General features: G+C 43.6%; 1 protein-coding gene across 1 annotated transcript in view; it reads right to left on the reverse strand.

The window, feature by feature from the left end:
• PARVA (parvin alpha) overlaps positions 1 to 18104 on the reverse strand; it is a 154541-nt gene that overhangs the window by 38089 nt on the left and 98348 nt on the right. Inside the window, exon 4 of the mRNA XM_054439175.2 lies at positions 14596 to 14698. Coding sequence (XP_054295150.1) covers positions 14596 to 14698 — 103 coding nt within the window. The remainder of the gene's footprint in view (positions 1 to 14595; positions 14699 to 18104) is intronic.

An 18104-nucleotide genomic window follows, 5' to 3' on the forward strand; every position in this document is an offset into this window, starting at 1 on the left:
CAGTTGTCATATATACCACACTATATTAATGTAACCACCCTTCAAGAACTAAAATATGTAAAATACTCTTTCCAGTATGAACAATTCCTGAGTTGTTTAAAAAATACTTTTGTCTCCAAGTATATTAGGAGAGAAACTTGCGTCAGTCAGAGAATTTGGTCTGTATACTAATTTGTTGAGATTTGCTTTACGGACATAGTCAAATTTCATAAGTGTTCCATGAGCAGTTGAAAAGAATACAGTTTGCGGGGTATCATATGCTATATGCAGATTAGTTAGAGCTGATTAACTGTATTATTCAAATATTCTTTATGAACTTTTTTCTTAATATGTTATTAAGAGAAGTATGTTAAAAACTACCACTGTGATAGGTTTGTCAAATTCTTGAAGTAATGATTATCATTTTAAATTTTTAAATATTTGATATACAAAAGTACATATAAGTTTAAAATTTCTATATTTTCCTAGTGACTTTAATTTCTTATTAATATGTAGTGACTCTCTGTAGTAATGCCTTTTGCCTTAAAGTCTATTTTGTATGATGTAAAATAGTTACCCCAGCTTTAAAAAAATTAGTCCAGTATACATAATTATTTCCACCCTTTTTCTTTCAACCTTTGTGTGTCCCTCATTTATTAAAACTATCTCAGCTGGGCGCGGTGGCTCTACGCCTATAATCCCAGCACTTTGGGAAGCTAAGGCAGGAGGACTGCTTGAGGCCATGAGTTGGAGACCAGCCTGGGCAACATAGTGAGACCCTGTCTGCACAAAAAATAAGAAGAAACTTAGCTGGGCATGGTGGCACACACCTGTAGTCCTAACTACTTGGGGGGCTGAGATGGGACGATTTCTTTTGAGCCCAGGAGGTAGAGGCTACAGTCGGCTGTGATTGTGCCACTGTATTCCAGCCTGGGCAACAGAGCAAGACCCTGTCTCAAAACAAAACAAAACTATCTCTTGTATATAGTATTTGGCAAGAATTTGTTTTGTTATTTAGTCTAATATTGAATTTACCAGTATACTTGGATTCACTTCTACCAGCTTATTCTGAACTTTCTATTTAGTGGGTTTTCCGATTCTTCTCCCCCTTCCAGCCTTGTTTTTTTTTGGATTAATGTTTTTATTCTTTCTCATTCCATTTTCTCCCCATGATTAGTAGGGAGGTTATATACTCTGTTTCTATTATTTCAGTATTTATGATAGAAAATTTATCATTCATATTTAACTTAATAAAGTCTTAAGCTAATTGGTATCTTTACCCATATACTAAACAATACAAAGACCTCAGCACGCTTTGACTCCAATCACATAATTCCTGATTTATGTGCTACGGTTGTATGGGATTCTGATTCTGTCTTGTTTTAATTATCAAATTAGACATTATTGTGATTATTTTATATTCATTTAATTATGGCTTTGATCTACCCACCATGATAATCTTTGTTCACTATTGCATTTTAGATATTTTTGGGGGGTTAATTTTCCTTCCTATTTTACATTCTTTAGAAATTCCTTTGTGGGGGTCTATTGGTAATAAACCCTCTCAGTTTGTGTTTATTGAAAATGCCTTTATTTTCTCTCTTTTTTTTTTTTTTTTTTGAGACATAGTCTCACTGTATCACCCAGGCTGGAGTGCAGTGGCTCGATCTCTGCTCACTGCAACCTCCACCTCCTGGGTTCAAGCGATTCTCCTGCCTCAGCCTCCCAAATAGCTGAGATTACAGGTGTGTGCCACTATTGCCTGGCTAATTTTTGTATTTTTAGTAGAAATGGGGTTTCACCATGTTGATCAGGCTAGTCTTGAACTCCTGAGCTAAGGTGATCCATTCGCCTCAGCCTCCCAAAGTGCTGGGATTACAGGCGTGAGTCACTGAGCCCTGCCTCTCCTAACTTTTTTTTTTTTTTTTTTTTTTGAGAGTGAGTCTCACTCTGTCACCCAGGCTGGAGTGCAGTGGCGCGATCTAGGCTAGCGGCAAGCTCTGCCTCCCCAGTTCACGCCATTCTCCTGCCTCAGCCTCCCGAGTAGCTGGGACTACAGGTGCCTGCCACCACACCCAGCTAATTTTTTGTATTTTTCATAGAGATGGAGTTTCACCATGTTAGCCAGGATGGTCTCAATCTCCTGACCTCGTGATCTGTCTGCCTTGGCCTCCCAAAGTGCTAGGATTATAGGCGTGAGCCACTACACCTGGCTGCCTCTCCTAATTTTTTAAAGCCGCCTCTCCTAACAGTTTTTTTGGCTGTGTATGAACTTATAAGTTGATAATTTTTGTCAGCACTTTAAAGACATCTTTGATATCGTCAATATTAATATCTTTTGGTTTTTTTTGTTCCTTGTGAAAGACAGCTTTCAGTCTGTTGTTCCTTTATAAATAATGGATTTTTTTCCTCTATGCTTTTAATCATTTGTCTTCAGTGTTCTTAGGTTTCACTGTAGTGTGTAGGTGTAGATTTGTCACTACTTATCCTATTTGGGTTTCACTGAGCTCTCTGAATCATTCTAGAAAATTCTCATTCATTATGTTTTCTTTAAATATTTACTATACTCCATTTTCTTTTCTTCTAGAATTCCAATTAGCTATGTATGTTGGATCTACTTAGAATAACCTCTATGTTTTCAAATTCTCTTTCTCGTTTTCTATTCTGTTGTCTCTCTATACTGGATTCTGGGTAATTTCTCTAGTGCTCTCTTCTGGTTCATTAATTCCTTCTTTAGCTGTGTCTAATCCATTGAGGTTTCTAGTTTCATTATTCACACTTTTTCATTTCTAGAAGTTCTATTTGGTTGTTTTTCATATCTACCTGTCCAGTCTTAATAGTTTCTTGTTCTTTTATCATTTTTAAGTCTTTAAAAACATTTATTTTGACATATTAAACATACTTATTTTATATTCTATAACTGAACACTTTTTTTCTTTTTCTTTTTTTTTTTAAACAGAGGTGGGGTCTCACCATATTGCCCATGCTAGTCTTGAACTCCTGGGCTCAAGCAATCCTCCCACCTTGGCTTCCCAAAGTGCTGGGGTTACAGGTATGAGCCACCATGCCCAGTCTATAGCTCAACAGTTTCTAATATTTATAGTTTTTGTGGGATGAATCTACAGATTATTGTTTCTGTTAACAGTGCTCATGGTGGCTTACGCTCATGTCTTTGGTGATTTCTAATTTTGAGGTCATATTCCTTGGAATTTTAACTCTGGGAGTTCTTTGTGGTCTGAGTTTAGAGTTCCTTCCTCTTTAAAAGAAGGACATATGTTTGCTTCTGTCTTGGGGCACTAGTGACCTGGGACAACTTGTAACTAAAATTTCAATTTAGATTTTTTAAAGACACATAAGTACTGTGAATCCTAGCCTTAAATCTGTGTGAGTACAGACTTTTGATGAGGAGTTATCTGAAGCAGACTTCTTTTTAGTTGTTCTGTTCACATCCAAGGCTAAGATAATTTATCCTTATTGCCTCTTTCTGTGGGACAAATTTTGTACTCATTGAAAGAGTTGCCCTTTCAAGACCATGGCTCTATTCAGGGGGCTCGAATCCAACCCTCTTTCTTGCTCAGACTCTACCCAAGATTTGTCTCCTGACCCTGTATGTGTGACCCTTTAAACTTCAGGCTATAGGCCATTAGGAATGATAGGTTATTAGGAATTAGCACTTATCCCACTAGATTTATACTTCCTTCTTGTTTTTGGAATCAGAAGAATTTCCTTCCTTTTCACACCAGTTTAGCCATCCCATACAAAGATATGTTCTTAAAGGCTTATCCAGATGTTTAAAGTATGCTGTACCAATAAGATTTATCTGAACATCTAGTCATCAGCCATAATGCTAAAAATGAAAATCTATTTTCTTACTGTATTAACTAGGACCTCTGAAACACTTGTAATAGTTGTAATAGCCATTATTTCTCATTTGTCCCTAATACCACATCTTTGATATTTCACTATTTAATATGTTCAGTTAGGTTTTATTTAGTGGCCTTTATCATATTTAAGTAGTGTCCTCTTTCTATTTTACTTGAAATGACTGTTCAAATATATATCAAATGTTATTTGATATCTACTGATGGGTTAATTCAGTTTTGCTCCTGAAATTTACATATGCACTCAACCAATTTCAATAAGACTGATAATATACAAACAGAGAAAATTCAAGCTGTGAAAACTGTCTCCTCTCCATGGCAGTCCCAAGTTCCCTAGTCCCATTCATAGAGACAGTTTATTATGACTATTACCAGAAATATTCTATGCATACAAACATTGTATGTGTACCTTGACATACACACACACAGTCGTTCTCTACCATGCCTTTTTCTATGTAGTAAGACATTTTAGAGAGCTTCTCTGTTATTTATAAAGAATAATAATAAACTTTCATCTAACTTTTGAGTTTCTGAGATGAGAAAATGCCTCTTTCAGTTTACGAATAGCAGCATATCTCAACAATCCTAAAATCAGACTATTATAGGAGGAGGATCTTCAAGCAGTGCTGTTCAACAGAACCATCTGGTATGATGGCAATGTTCATTTTTTTAATTGTCCAATATGGTAGCTACTAGCTACATTTGGCTATTGAGCACTTGATATCTAGCTGGTGTAACTGAGAAAATGAATGTTCCATTTTAATTGCTTTTAACAGCTGCATATGGCTATTGGTTGCTGAATTGGATAGCTCAGCCATAGAGCTTTTTAAGGCCACCTTCCTGACCTTACAGGAGAGTGATCGGAGTAGCAGAGGTATGTTTTAGTGGTGAAACCAAGATTGGAACTGAGATCTCCTGTTTCTTCATTCCTGCTTCAATTTTAGCATAGCTGCCACTTCAGCCCAGCATTTTGAGGCATAGAAAAGTGACCCTCAAAGTAAACAAGATCAAACTCGTCAAGATGCATCTCCTCCTGGGGATCATGAAGTCATACCCATTCAACATCCACCACATAGAATCAGCCTGGTTTACTCTGGCTACTCATTCCCTACATCTCTAGGTCCTCTTCAAGCTTTTCCCCATCCAAACTGTCACTCCTCTAGTTTGACACTATCCTTTTCTCATGAGGAGATGCTCTGCTGGAGTTCTTCCACTGTCTTTGAGCAACCCCCATACTGCTCCTATGTTATTTCCTAAAGCCCCATTTCTGACTGTGTTGTTTTGCTCATAAGGCATCACTAGTTGCCGCTACCCAAACAATACAGTCTAAAACTCTTAGTTCACGGTCCTCTAATGTGAGCTTCATCTTCTTCCTTTATTTTATTTATTGTTTTGAGACATAGTCTCACTTTGTCTTCCAGGCCGGAGTGCAGTGGTGCGATCTCAGCTCACTGCAACCTCTGCCTCCTGGGCTCAAGTGATCCTCCCGCCTCAGTCTCCTGAGAAGCTGGGATTACAGGCGCCCACAACCATGCCCCACTAATTTTTGTAGTTTTAGTAGAAATGAGGTTTTACCATGTTGGTTAGGCTGGTCTTGAATTCCTGGCCTCAAGTGATCTGCCTGCCTCGGCCTCCTAAAGTGCGGGGATTACAGGCATGAGCCACCGCACCCAGCCTTTATTTTATTTTTATTTTATTTTATTTTTATTTTTATTTTTGAGACAGAGTTTTGCTCTTGTTGCCCAGGCTGGAGTGCAATGGTGTGATCTCGGCTCACTGCAACCTCCGCCTCCCGGGTTCAAGCGATTCTCCTGCCTCAGCCTCCCAAGTAGCTGGGATTACAGGTATGCGCCACCATGCCTGGCTAATTTTGTATTTTTAGTAGAAACAAGGTTTCTCCATGTTAGTCAGGCTGGTCTCGAACTCCCGACCTCAGGTGATCCACCCACCTCGGCCTCCCAAAGTGCTGAGATTACAGGTGTGAGCCATGGCGCCCGGCTCTTTATTTTAAATAGACTTTTCATTTTAGAATGGTTTTTAGATTTATAGAGAAGTTGCAAACAGTACAGACAGTTCCTATGCACTCCGAACTCAGTTTTCCCTCCTATTGTTAACATCTCACATTACTATGGTACATATGTCACAGCTATTTATGTATGACATTAGTACATGACTGTTAACTCTATATCTTATCTGGATTCACTAGGTTTTTTCTAATGCCCTTTTTCTGTTTCAGGAAACGGTCTAGGATACCACTTCTTTTCTTCATGTCTCCTTAGCCGCCTCTGTTCTGTGATGGTTTTTCACACTTTCATTGTTTTTACCATGACCTTGACAGTCTTGAGAAGTGATGGTCAGGACTGCTTGATTTTTCCTATATTTTTCTCATGGGTAGGCTGGGGAGGAAGACCATAGAAGTGAAGTACCCCTTCATTACACCCTCCCCATACCCTGTCCCCACTTCCACACCCTAATCATGGGAAGCCTGTCACTAAATTCAGCCACTCAAGGATTGTGGAATTAATTGCCACCTTTTTTGAAGGGGTTATATCTACGCAAAGTATTTGAAATTCTATAAGGCAGAGTTGTCTTTTTGTTCCCATTTGTTTATTTGTTCAGTTATTTATTTATATCAGTATCAATTTAAGGATATTTAGACTTTGGATTATAATCCAATACTACTATTATTAATTTTTCCCCCAAATAATTCCAGCTTTGGCCACTGGGAGCTCCCTCAGGTTGGTTTCGGACATTTTCAATGTGTGGCCCCGTATATATATTTTTTCTTAGCACTTCTTTTTGGCACTGCAAGATGCTCTAGGCTCATTTACGTTCCTTGCCCCAGGTCTAAAATTAGCCATTTCTCCAAGAAGTCCTGGTTTCTCCTGTTGGAAATGGTGCTAAAAACCACGACCTGGGAGCTGGGTCTCATTTTCTTTGTTAGCCTCATATCCCAGTCACCCAACCCTGATGGTCATCTACCCACTGGCTCCTGGACTGTACAGCATTTTCCCTCCATTAGCACCAAAATTAACAGAGGCTTCCTGGAAACTATTTTGTTGTCCTGGCTAAAGTACACTTTCTCCTTCCTCATATGGTTGAGAATCTTTTTCTGTAAGGCCCCATTCAAAATGCCCCCTCTGGCTGGGTGAGGTGGGTCACGCCTTTAATCCTAGCACTTTGGGAGGCCAAGATGGGTGAATCATTTGAGCCCAGTAGTTTGAGACCAGCTTGGGCAACATGGTGAAATCCCATCTCTACAAAACATACCAAAATTAGTTGGGTGTGGTGGCACACACCTGTGATTCCAGCTACCTGGGAGGCTGAGATGGGAAGATCTCCTGAGCCCAGGGAGGTTGAGGCTGCAGTGAGCTATGATTGTGCCACTGCACTCCAGCCTAGGCAATAGAGTGAGGCCCAATCTCAAAAAAAAAAAAGTCAATAAAAATCAAACACCAAAATACCCCCTCTTTCCTGAAACCTTTCCCAAACTCCTACTTGAGCTCTTATGGACCTATATACTACCAGGCTGTGAGTTTCCACAAGACAGCAATATGACACATTTACTTTTATATTCCTAAACTCAGCAGTTAGCATATAGCACACCAAATGGTTTTTGCCTAGTGGATATTATTATCTGACTGATTAAGATCAGTGTAAAATGCACTCTTTTGGGTCTATCAGGGAAAAAGAAAACCACACACACACACACATACACACACATACACACACACAAAACAAAACAAAACTACCCTCCTGCAGAACTTTATTGCCACAGGGAAACTTTTGGTCTCAAGCCTGAAGAATGATATCCTGTTTCAGTCACATGTTACTGTGAAAACCAGAAGGAAGAGCCCTGGAACCTTATGACTCTCATCCCTGAAAATAGGCCTTTTCTGTTCCCAGCACATGTACATGTTCAAAGATAAGGATCAGTCAAATGAAACATACCATAAGGAAATTCACATAGATATCCCAAGCCAGGAAACCTCAATAAGAAGCAGGCAGTGGACCATGTTCAAATGAAGTGATGAATTATGTTGTGTAGGCATCTTCCTGGAATCGCTTATCCCATCTCTCACTCAGTCATGCCTACCGCCTAGGTGCTGTGAATGTAAATATAACCAGGTGACCATGGACATACCTGCATAACTGAGGTATTGGGAAACGTGTCCCAACTTTGGATGATTCTGTGACTTCTTATTGATGCCACGGAGTAAGAGTATATTCTGGGAGACCTAAGGCTCTTTCCTCCATCAATCACTCTGGAAGGGGGTAATCCTGGACAAGAAATGAGGTGACTTTTTGGCTGGGGTAGGAAGGAACTTCCTCCTCATTCTGGGGTTCAGAAACCTTTGCTCTGAGGTTTGGAAAGGGCTGGGGCTGCTCCCGTGAGAGGACGAAGTGTACGTCATGAAGAAGCAGGCCAGCGTTGCTGGCAGCTAATATTTTCTCGGCAGCAACACCAACAGCGCAGAGAAGTGGCCAGTGTCCCCACAGCGGGGTTGCTGTCCCTGTGGTCTCTCTGGATGACAGCGATGCCCCTTCCCCGAGCTCCTTGGCCCACCTGCATTCATCAGCAGCTACAGACAGCTCCTAGCACACTGATGGCCATCTCTGGCCCCAAGGCTCTCTCCTTCTCTGTCACCACAGGAGCACAACCTGGAAGTTTTTATTTCCTGCACGGGCAACCCTCAAACACAGAGGGAAAGGAGCCATAGGATAAACGCCCTTGCTACCTTGCACTGGGAAGGGTGATTCTGAGATGTGTTGTTACGTGGTTTCTCAGAGGGCCCAGCTATAAGCCCTGGTTGAAACAGAGCTGCTGTTCTGATTAACATACTCGTGTTTGGCATTTCTCTCTTCCCCTCTTACATGCCCTACTCCGTTATTTGTACGTTTTAAGGTCACCTTCTATATAAGCTTCCTCCACCCACGTCCTTGTCTTGGCATCTGCTTTTGGGAAAACCTAAACTAAGATCTGCTGCTAGGGCAAGTGGGAAGACCCAGGGAATACAGGCAGCAATGGGGCAGCTGGGTTGGGCAGCTAAGAAAGAAGGACTAGGGAGAGGCTGTTCTGATAGAATCTACCAGAGATGCCTGGGGCCTCTGAGAAGGGTGATTTTCCTGCAAGGAAGGCAGACACTGCTGTGAGCAAGGGGCGTGTGGGCACACAGAGGTGAGCCAGGCATGCTATTGCTCCCCATTGAGCTTACAATTGGAGAACACCCAGCCAGTCCTTGCCAGCCAAGGTCACATGGCATCTCAAGGATGCTCACCTGTTCAGGCTTTCACCACAGCAACGAAACATATACAACCCTCTGCCAAGAAGTCCCTGCCTAATACGGTTTGGCTGTGTCCCTACCCAAATCTCACCTTGAACTGTAATAATCCCCATGTGTCAAGGGTGGGGCCAGGTGGACATAACTGAATCATGTGGTAGTGAATAAGTCTCACAATATCTGATGGTTTTATAAATGGGAGTTCCCCTGCACAGGCTTTTTTGCCTGCCGCCATGTAAGACATGACTTTGTTCTTCATTTGCCTTTAGCCATGATTGCCAGGCCTCACCAGCCATGTGGAATCATGAGTCAATTAAACCTCTTTCCTTTTTTTTTTTTTTTTTGAGATGGAGACTTGCTCTGTCACCCAGGCTGGAGTGCAATGGTATGATCTTGGCTCACTGCAACCTCTGCCTCCTGGGTTCAAGCGATTCTCCTGCCTCAGCCTCCCAAGTAGCTGGGATTGCAGGTGCCCGCCACCACACCTGCTAATTTTTGTATTTTTAGTAGAGATGGGGGTTTCACCATGTTGGTCAGGCTGGTCTCGAACTCCTGACCTCGTGATCCGCCTGCCTTGGCCTCCCAAAGTGTTGGGATTACAGGCGTGAGCCACCACACCCGGCTGGCTTTCCTTTTTAAATTACCCAGCCTTGGGTATATCTTTATGAGCAGTGTGAGAACAGACTAATATACTGCCACACCTTCTCACACACTTCTGCCTCTAGGTTCTGGGTCTTTGCTCCACAATGTAATCAACATGGCTTCCTGGATTCCATGTCCTTTTCTTTTCTTTTTTTTTGAGACAGAGTTTCGCCCTTGTTGCCCAGGCTGGAGTGCAATGGCACGATCTTGACTTGCTGCAACCTCTGCCTCCTGGGTTCAAGTGATTCTCCTGTCTCAGCCTCTCAAGTAGCATGCACCACCATGCCCGGCTAATTTTTTGTATTTAGAAGAGATGGGGTTTCACCATGTTGGTCATGCTGGTCTCGAATTCCTGACCTCAGATGATCCACCTGCCTCAGTCTCCCAAAGTGCTGGGATTACAGGTGTGAGCCACCACGACTGGCCCCATATCCTTTTCTTGATGTCAGACGTGTATGCTCCTGGGCTACAAGAGGCCCCTATGCCATTTCCATCATCTTCTAAGTGCTAGTGTTTCATAGTTACTTTACTAATCTCAAACTCAGACCCCTCCAGCTTGCTGCCCAAACAACTCAGTATTAAGGAAGCTCAAGCCCCAGTATGATTAGAAGCTGGATTTCTGGGAACAATCATGCCTGGTTAATACCACCATGTAAGGGCACTGTACCTAGTAGGTACAGATGTTTGGTTATTTATGCTGCAGACAACAAGTTAAAAACATCCACTAATATGCCCAAATCTTGATATCTAAATTCCATTCTCCAATAAAATAAACCAGGGCTCGTTGGAGAAGTGATTGATTTCAGGACTGGAGTAAGAAAAATATAAGATGGTCTTGGAGTATCTTATGATGTGAGAAACAAAGGAAATGCTCAGAAAAAAAAAATATATATATGGGCAGCTTGTTGAAAGTGTCCAGGAAGCAACCTGAAAGAGCTCCCAATGGCCGAAGCTGGAGGCCAATGAGCAAAAAAGTGAACGATAAAGTAGTACTGGATTAAACCCAAAGTATAAAATAAATATGTCCATAGTGACATAAATAAATAGAAATGACAGCTCTTCCTTTTAGAATTCCAGTTAATAAATGCAGAAGGAATACAGAGAAGAGACCATCTCTGCTAGAACACTACCATAAGAATTGCGGCAGATGCATTCTAAATGGATGCAAAAACTAGAGGGAGAAGTTTAAGGAGAAACAGGATATTTATATGGTCTCAAAGTATCTCTCCCCACTTAAATTAATTAAAAAGAGAAAAACAGAGGACCCCTGGCCACACTGTCCACCTCTGCCCATCCCGGGCTCTTTCTCGTGTTTCCCCCCTTAGTTTTCTGCTTGCTTTCTTCTTCTCCAGCTCCCCATAATCTCCGGAATGAAGAGCAAGCGGTCCAGGCCAGGTGCGGTGGCTCATGTCTGTAATCCTGGCACTTCCGCAGGCCAAGGCAGGAGGATCGCTTCAGCCCATGAGTTCCAGACCAGCCTGGGCAAGATAGCAAGACCCCCCTGTCTCTACAAAAAAAAAAAAAAAGGCAGGGGGTGGGGGGATGGTTAACAAGCTGGGCATGGTGGCGCACACCAGTAGTCCCAGCTACTCGGTAGGCTGAGGTGGGAGGATGGCTTGAGCCCAGGATGTCCAGGCTGCAGTGAGCCATGATCACGCCACAGCACTCCAGCCTGAGCAACAGAGCGAGACCCTGTCTGTAAATAAATAAATATTTAAAAAAAAAAAAGAGAAAAACAGTCACTTTATAATGAAGAAATCTGGCAGATACCACCTTGACAATGTGATTGAGGTTAACATGACCAGTGACACGAAAAATAGCCAGAGGGGAACGAAAGGTCAGCGTGCTCACTCAAAACTCTGCCTCCTTTATACTCATAGGGTCGTTAAAAAAAGAAAACAAACCAAAACATTCCCCAAAATCTCTGCTTCCAGACTGATCCCTCCCAGGAGCTCCTGATGCATATTTTGTTTTTTACCGCAAACTGGTTCCCTCCACCTGAGTATCCTACCTATAGGCTTTGAATGTGTATGCCCTGCCTCAGACCTTTGAGATTAGGGTCTAAACTTAAGTTCACAAAAGAAGCATCACCTCCCTAGTGAATCACCTTTTCAGCATGAAGGGTGAAATGTGAAATGATCTAATCTGCTTGTACGCAATGCCTAACTTGGGGTTGCATAGATGTGATGCTGGATGGTTTTGTAACCATTCCTGGAGGCAAGATTCCTCCACAACCATGTTCCATTACTCTGTGGCCATGTTCTACCTTGCTTTGACAGCCTAGCATAGAACATTTTGGCAGTTTCAGATCCTGACTAGATGTCTGCCGAAGGAGTTAAAAGCTGTAGTCACCGGAAGAGATGCATAGTGAGGCTCCTGGCTTAGCCATGTCTTCATGTGCAGAAGCTTTTTCATTTCCTCTCTGTATTCAGTTGGAGTTTACAAGCCTTTAAATATTAACACTCATTAATACTGATGTCTGAGAACCAAATCAATTTAACTTTCTAGAAATTACATTAGCTATTCATTCATTCAATACATATTTTTTTTTTTTTTTTTGAGAGGGAGTCTTGCTCTGTCCCCCATGCTAGAGTGCAATGGCGTGATCTCGGCTCTCTGCAACCTCTGCCTCCCAGGTTCAAGCAATTGTCCTGCCTTGATGTCCCAAGTAGCTGGGATTACAGGCGCCCGCCACCATGACTGGCTAATTTTTGTATTTTTAGTAGAGACAGGGTTTCACCATGTTGACCAGGCTGCTCTTAAACTCCTGACCTCAGGTGATCTGCCTGCCTCGGCCTCCCAAAGTGCTGGGATTACAGGCGTGAGCCACCGCGCCCGGCCTCAATATACATTGATTAAGTGCTAGGCAACCTGATGGTGCTGGAGAAGCCTGGATAAATATATAGGACATGGCTCGTGCCCTTGGGAAGCCTATACACATTTACCTAAACAGCTACAGATGACAGGGAAAGTCTTATAATAAGGCATGTATATATACTTACATGTATGTATACAGATATGTATGTACACATTTGTTTATATCTACATACCTATACATATATGCATATATGTGCAAGTGTATATATAGTCCCTCAGAGAGAGATACATATGTGTGTGTGTGTGCGGGGGAACACACAAAAAAAGAGTATATGACTATCTTTTCTAAATGTGACTATAGGGCCAGGCACAGTGGCTCACTACTATAATCCCAGTACTTTGGGAGGCTGAGGTGGGTTGCTTGAGCCCAGGAGTTTGAGACCAGCCTGGGCAACATGGCAAAACTCCATCTCCAGAAAAAATACAAAAATTAGCTAGGCATGATGGTACATGCCCTGTAGTCCCAGCTACTCAGGAGGCTAAGGCAGGAGGGTCACTTGAACCCTGGAGGTCGAGGCTGCAATAAGCCAAGATCATGCCACTGCACTCCAGCCTGGGTGACAGCAAGAACCTGTCTCAAGAAAAAAAAAGTGACAGTACTGTAAAGGCTGTAATAGGGAGGCACATTTGATTAATTTGATTAATTCTAGAGATCAGAAGGATGAGCAATAATGGTTTGCCCTGGTGGGTAAAGGAGGAAGGCAGGCCTTAGAGGCAGAAGGACTAGCATGATCAAAAGTACAGGCATGTTAATATGTGTGGCATATATAAAAATGCAGCAATGGTATACCAAAAAAATAGTAAAACCAATGATGACAGACATTTATCGAGCATCTACTATGTGTCAGGCACTATCCTAAGCACTTTACACGTATTACCACACAGATGAGCCACATGTGTGGGTGAGACCAAGGAGACAGCTGGGGGTCATTGGATGATGGAATGCTTTGAATGTTGTGCCAAGGGCTTTGGGCTTTGTCCAGCAGGAGAGAGGCACCAAGAGTTATAAATAAGTACAGGCAAGACTGGACTTGTGATTTTAAAAGTTTCCTCTGCTAGCTGTGTAGGGAATGGGTTGGAGGAGACGAGATGGGAAGCAAAAAAGTGAGTTTGGAAGTTTTTTCAATAGTTCAGAGAAAGCAAAATGGCAGAGGATGTATTCAGGAGAGGTAGAAATGGGTCTTGCTGATCCCTGTATACATGGGGGCAGAGGAGGAAGGGAGAGGATTCTATGAACTCAGAGGGGAAGAAACAGCTTTAGAAAAGTGGATGAATTCAGTCTAAAGCAGATTCAGGTAGAGATGCCCAGAGGGCAGCTAAGAATTGAAGTCGAGAATCTGAAGGGACGGTTTGGGCCACAGTTAGATTAGGGACACCTTAACTCCATTTAAGCTGAAATTTGTCCTTTCAACACTAAGATTACCCCTGAATTCTCCTTTCTCTCCCCATTGTCCTTACATTTTCACATGAACAGCTGCAAAGTGACCCAGGGAGGAATACACACACAAGTCCACATATGACAGAGGAACACACACACATGTATCTGAAGGTGACAGAGGTCTAAAAATGCATACTCATGCCCATGCATGTAAATATACCGACAGAGGCCACACAGGCATGCTTTTCTGGAGAGGCGGAGGTGTGCTTTCCAGTTGTTAATATACAGTGGGGTCTTTTCATCTAGCTGATGATTCTTAGCTGCTAGAAGGAGCGGGCCCACCTAGTCATGGAGACTCCCTCTACAATTCATTCATATGAAACATTCCAAGAGGACATCTAAAGCCTTCACTGAGCTGTTATTCCACGCTCCACACATTTGTAATCCATTTCCAGGTAAGCCACTGTAAACTGAGAATAACTCCTTGTAGCTACAAGTAGGTGATCCAACCACCTGCAATTAAACACACATCCACTGCAGCACTCAACTCTCCTACCGAAAAGCTTCTGCAGGACTTGTCCATCATATAAATCTTCAGCTAGGTCTTTCACAATGATTCTTTCTCCAACCAACACATCATTAATCCAGTCAATTAATACCTACAGAGAGAGAGAGAGGGAATGTGCAATAGTAAGAAAAGAGTTATGGGGTATTTTCTTACAGACCAGCTTTCTTATCCTAAACAATTAAAATCTAAATGAACTTTAGATTTTCAGTTTCATTTTATTTGAGATGGGGTCTCACTATGTTGCCTAGGCTGGACTCAAACTCCTGGACTCACGTGATCTCCCTGCCTCAACCTCCTGCGTAGCTGAGACTTTGGGAGTGTTCCATTGCGCCCCGCTTTGAACTTCAGATTTTAAAAGCAGGAGAACTATCCACATGACCCAGTGTGTGCACAGGTAGCTGCAAGTGTGAGCCCTATTGGCCTTCTTAATTTTCAGATGTATATCCTGCTAGTGCTGGTGGCACCAGTGTCCCTGTTAATATCTATGTCCTGTATTATTCCTTACTCTAATGGCAAGCAACATTCACAATGTATGGCCATAAAAAAAATTTTAGGCTGGGCGTGGTGGTTCACACCCGCAATCCCAACACTTTGGGAGGTCAAGGCGGGCAGATCACTTGAGGTCAGGAGTTTGAGACCAGCCTGGCCAACATGGTGAAACCCCGTCTCTACTAAAACTACAAAGATTAGTCAGGCATGGTGATAAGTGCCTGTAATCCCAGCTACTTGGGTGGCTGAGGTAGGAGAATTGCTTGAACTGGGAGGTCGAGGCTGCAGTAAGCCAAGATCGTGCGACTGCACCCCAGCCTGGGCAACAGAGTGAGACTCTATCTCAAAAAAAAAGAAAAAAGTATACAGTGATACGTTTTGGTCATTGTGCACAGTAGTTTAATCCCCACCACAGTCAAGATACAGAACAGTTCCCTCCCCAGTAGGATGCTTCTGTAGGTTCCTTTGTACTCAATCCTCCTCCCTGACCACAGGCCTGGGGGAATCACTACAGTTTTGACATTTCTCCAATTTCTTATAAGTGGACATCGTCCTTTGTGTTGGACGTCTTTGCCTTAGCATAAATATGCTGCCTTTATAACACAGCAATAGCCAGACAGCATTGCCATCCCTGGGTGGGCTGATGTTGGAGTCTGGAGGCTTTACAGGATATTGTTCTGCTGTCCCAAGGCAGGAGGATGGCAACTGTAATACCTACTGTATACCGGGCACTGCACTGTATCCAGTAAAGTAAGACCCAGCCTCTGTCCTGGAGAGGCTTATGGGGGCAGAAAACCGGTCAACCAAAGGATTATAACATAAAGGGTTCAAATCCTGGGGTGGGGAGGACATGGTGCTATGAGAGAGTAGAGAAGAGGCCCCAACAGGCTGGGAGTAGGCAGGAGAGATCAGGAATGAGGGGAGGCTTCCAGAAAGCCTTGTGTTTGAGGAGACTTTTTTTTTTTTTTTTCCTTTTGAGGTAGGGTCTTGCTATGTTGCCCAGGCTGGAGTGCAGTGGCTATTCATAGGTGCAATCATAGTGCACTATAGCCTCGAACTTCTGGCCTCAAACCTTCATCTGAAAGTAGCTGGCATTACAGGTACATTCCACCGTGCCCAGCTCCTAAGGAGACTCTTAAAAGAATACTAGGAGTTGACCAGAAAGAGTAGGATTTCAAGGTGGTCAAAGCAGCCTAGATCTAGAAAATTGAACCTCCCTCTGGAAGTACCCTCTGGAACCTCCCTCTGGAAGCTACCTCCCTCTGGAGGTAGCTGTGCCTTTGGTCAGCACCCCAGGGCTCAGGCCTATGTGCATCTCCAATCCTCCACTCCCTCAAACAGGGCCCGAGTGCAGGTCTAGGTCTGGGAGATCAACATTGAAGCCTAAACCATTTGGAGCCCATTCTGACCGTCCTTACCCTTAGAGGTCTCCTGAGCAAGTAGCAGCATACCCATTCTAGCATGGTGAGCGCCCTCTGATAGGAGCAAGCCCAGGGCTAGCCCCTTTCCCCCTACCCTTGCCCATACAGGCCTAGCACCCCAGAGAGGTGCAGCGGCAGGCAGAGCCTACACCTCAACTGTTCCATCTTCTTCCTGAACAGAAAGGTGAGCGCTCAGGGTCTCACTGGGCAGGGGCAGTCATCTGTGGGTGCAGCACAGACTGCATCAGGAAAGGCCAGATACCCAACATGCACAGCCCAGCTGCCTGTGGGGCTCCGGTTGTGATCCAGGGGAGCAAGGGGCTGCATGGTGGCCTAGCCAAGGCTGCCTCCTTTCTCTTGAACTCTGGGGTCAGGGCACAGACTCCCTTCAGCAGACAGAAGGGACATTTATACATCTCCTCTGAGATGACTGCCCTCAGTCCTCCAGTCCCTAGTGAGATGGCCCAACCCTCACATGGGTTTGATTTTACTTCTGAATACTCCTGGCTGACTTTGAAATTCCTACCCATTCATCCACCCACGCTTCCTTTCCTCCATCCATCCTCTAATGTTTATTAAATACCTGCTATATGTGACATTCTGTGCTGGGTCCTTGGGGTACAATGATAGAAAAAAAAGACAGTCTCTAACCCCAAGAAGCTCACCATTTAGTGAAGGAGACAGAGAAGTGCATGAGAGGCTATAATATTACGTGGAGACGACAACAGAACTAAGGACAGGGCCATAGCAGCCGCGGAACAGAACTAAGGACAGGGCTGAGCCATGGCACTAGAGTTTAGAGCAAGCTTCCTGGAGCAAGCAGCCATGCTGAGACTTTCAGATGAGGGGCATGAGAGGCATTCTAGTCAGAGTGGACTGCATTAGCCAGGCTTTGGCGGTGGGGAGCGCCGGGAGCACGCATGGGCTGCTGGGAGCAGCAGTTCTGGCATCCTTGTGTTGCTGGGTAGTGGCTGATCTCAGGTTGAAGAAGCAGCTAGAGCAAGGACTCTAAACACCACCTCTTAGGAGTGGACTGCAACCTGTGGTGGATGAGAAACTCTGATAGGTCTTGCACAGGGGAACCGCGTATTCAGATTTGCATGGGGGAATGAATCACTCTGACATCCAGTGCTTTTTTTTTTTTTTTTTGAGACAGGGTCAGGCTGGAGTGCAGTGGCGTGATCATGGCTCACTGCAACCTCTGCCTCCCAGGTTCAAGCCATCCTCCCACCTCAGCCTCCCGAGTAGCTGGGATTACAGGCATGCGCCACCACACTTGGCTAATTTTTGTATTTTTAGTAGAGATGGTGTTTCACCACATTGCCCAGGCTGGTCTTGAACTCCTGACCTCAAGTGATCCACCCACCAGCTAATTTTTGTACTTTTAGTAGAGATGATGTTTCACCGCATTGCCCAGGCTGGTCTCGAACTCCTGAGCTCAAGTGATCCGCCCATCATGGCCTCTGCAGAGTGCTGGGATGACAGGCGTGAGTGCCTTTTGTCTTAAGTGCAGCTTGGTTAAGCTGAAGAGGAGGAACATAGGACAAGGAATAAGATGCAGGGGAGAAATGAACAGTTTTGAAAGGA

The sequence above is a fragment of the Pongo pygmaeus genome, chromosome 9, assembly GCF_028885625.2.
Source record: "Pongo pygmaeus isolate AG05252 chromosome 9, NHGRI_mPonPyg2-v2.0_pri, whole genome shotgun sequence".
NCBI lineage: Eukaryota > Metazoa > Chordata > Mammalia > Primates > Hominidae > Pongo > Pongo pygmaeus.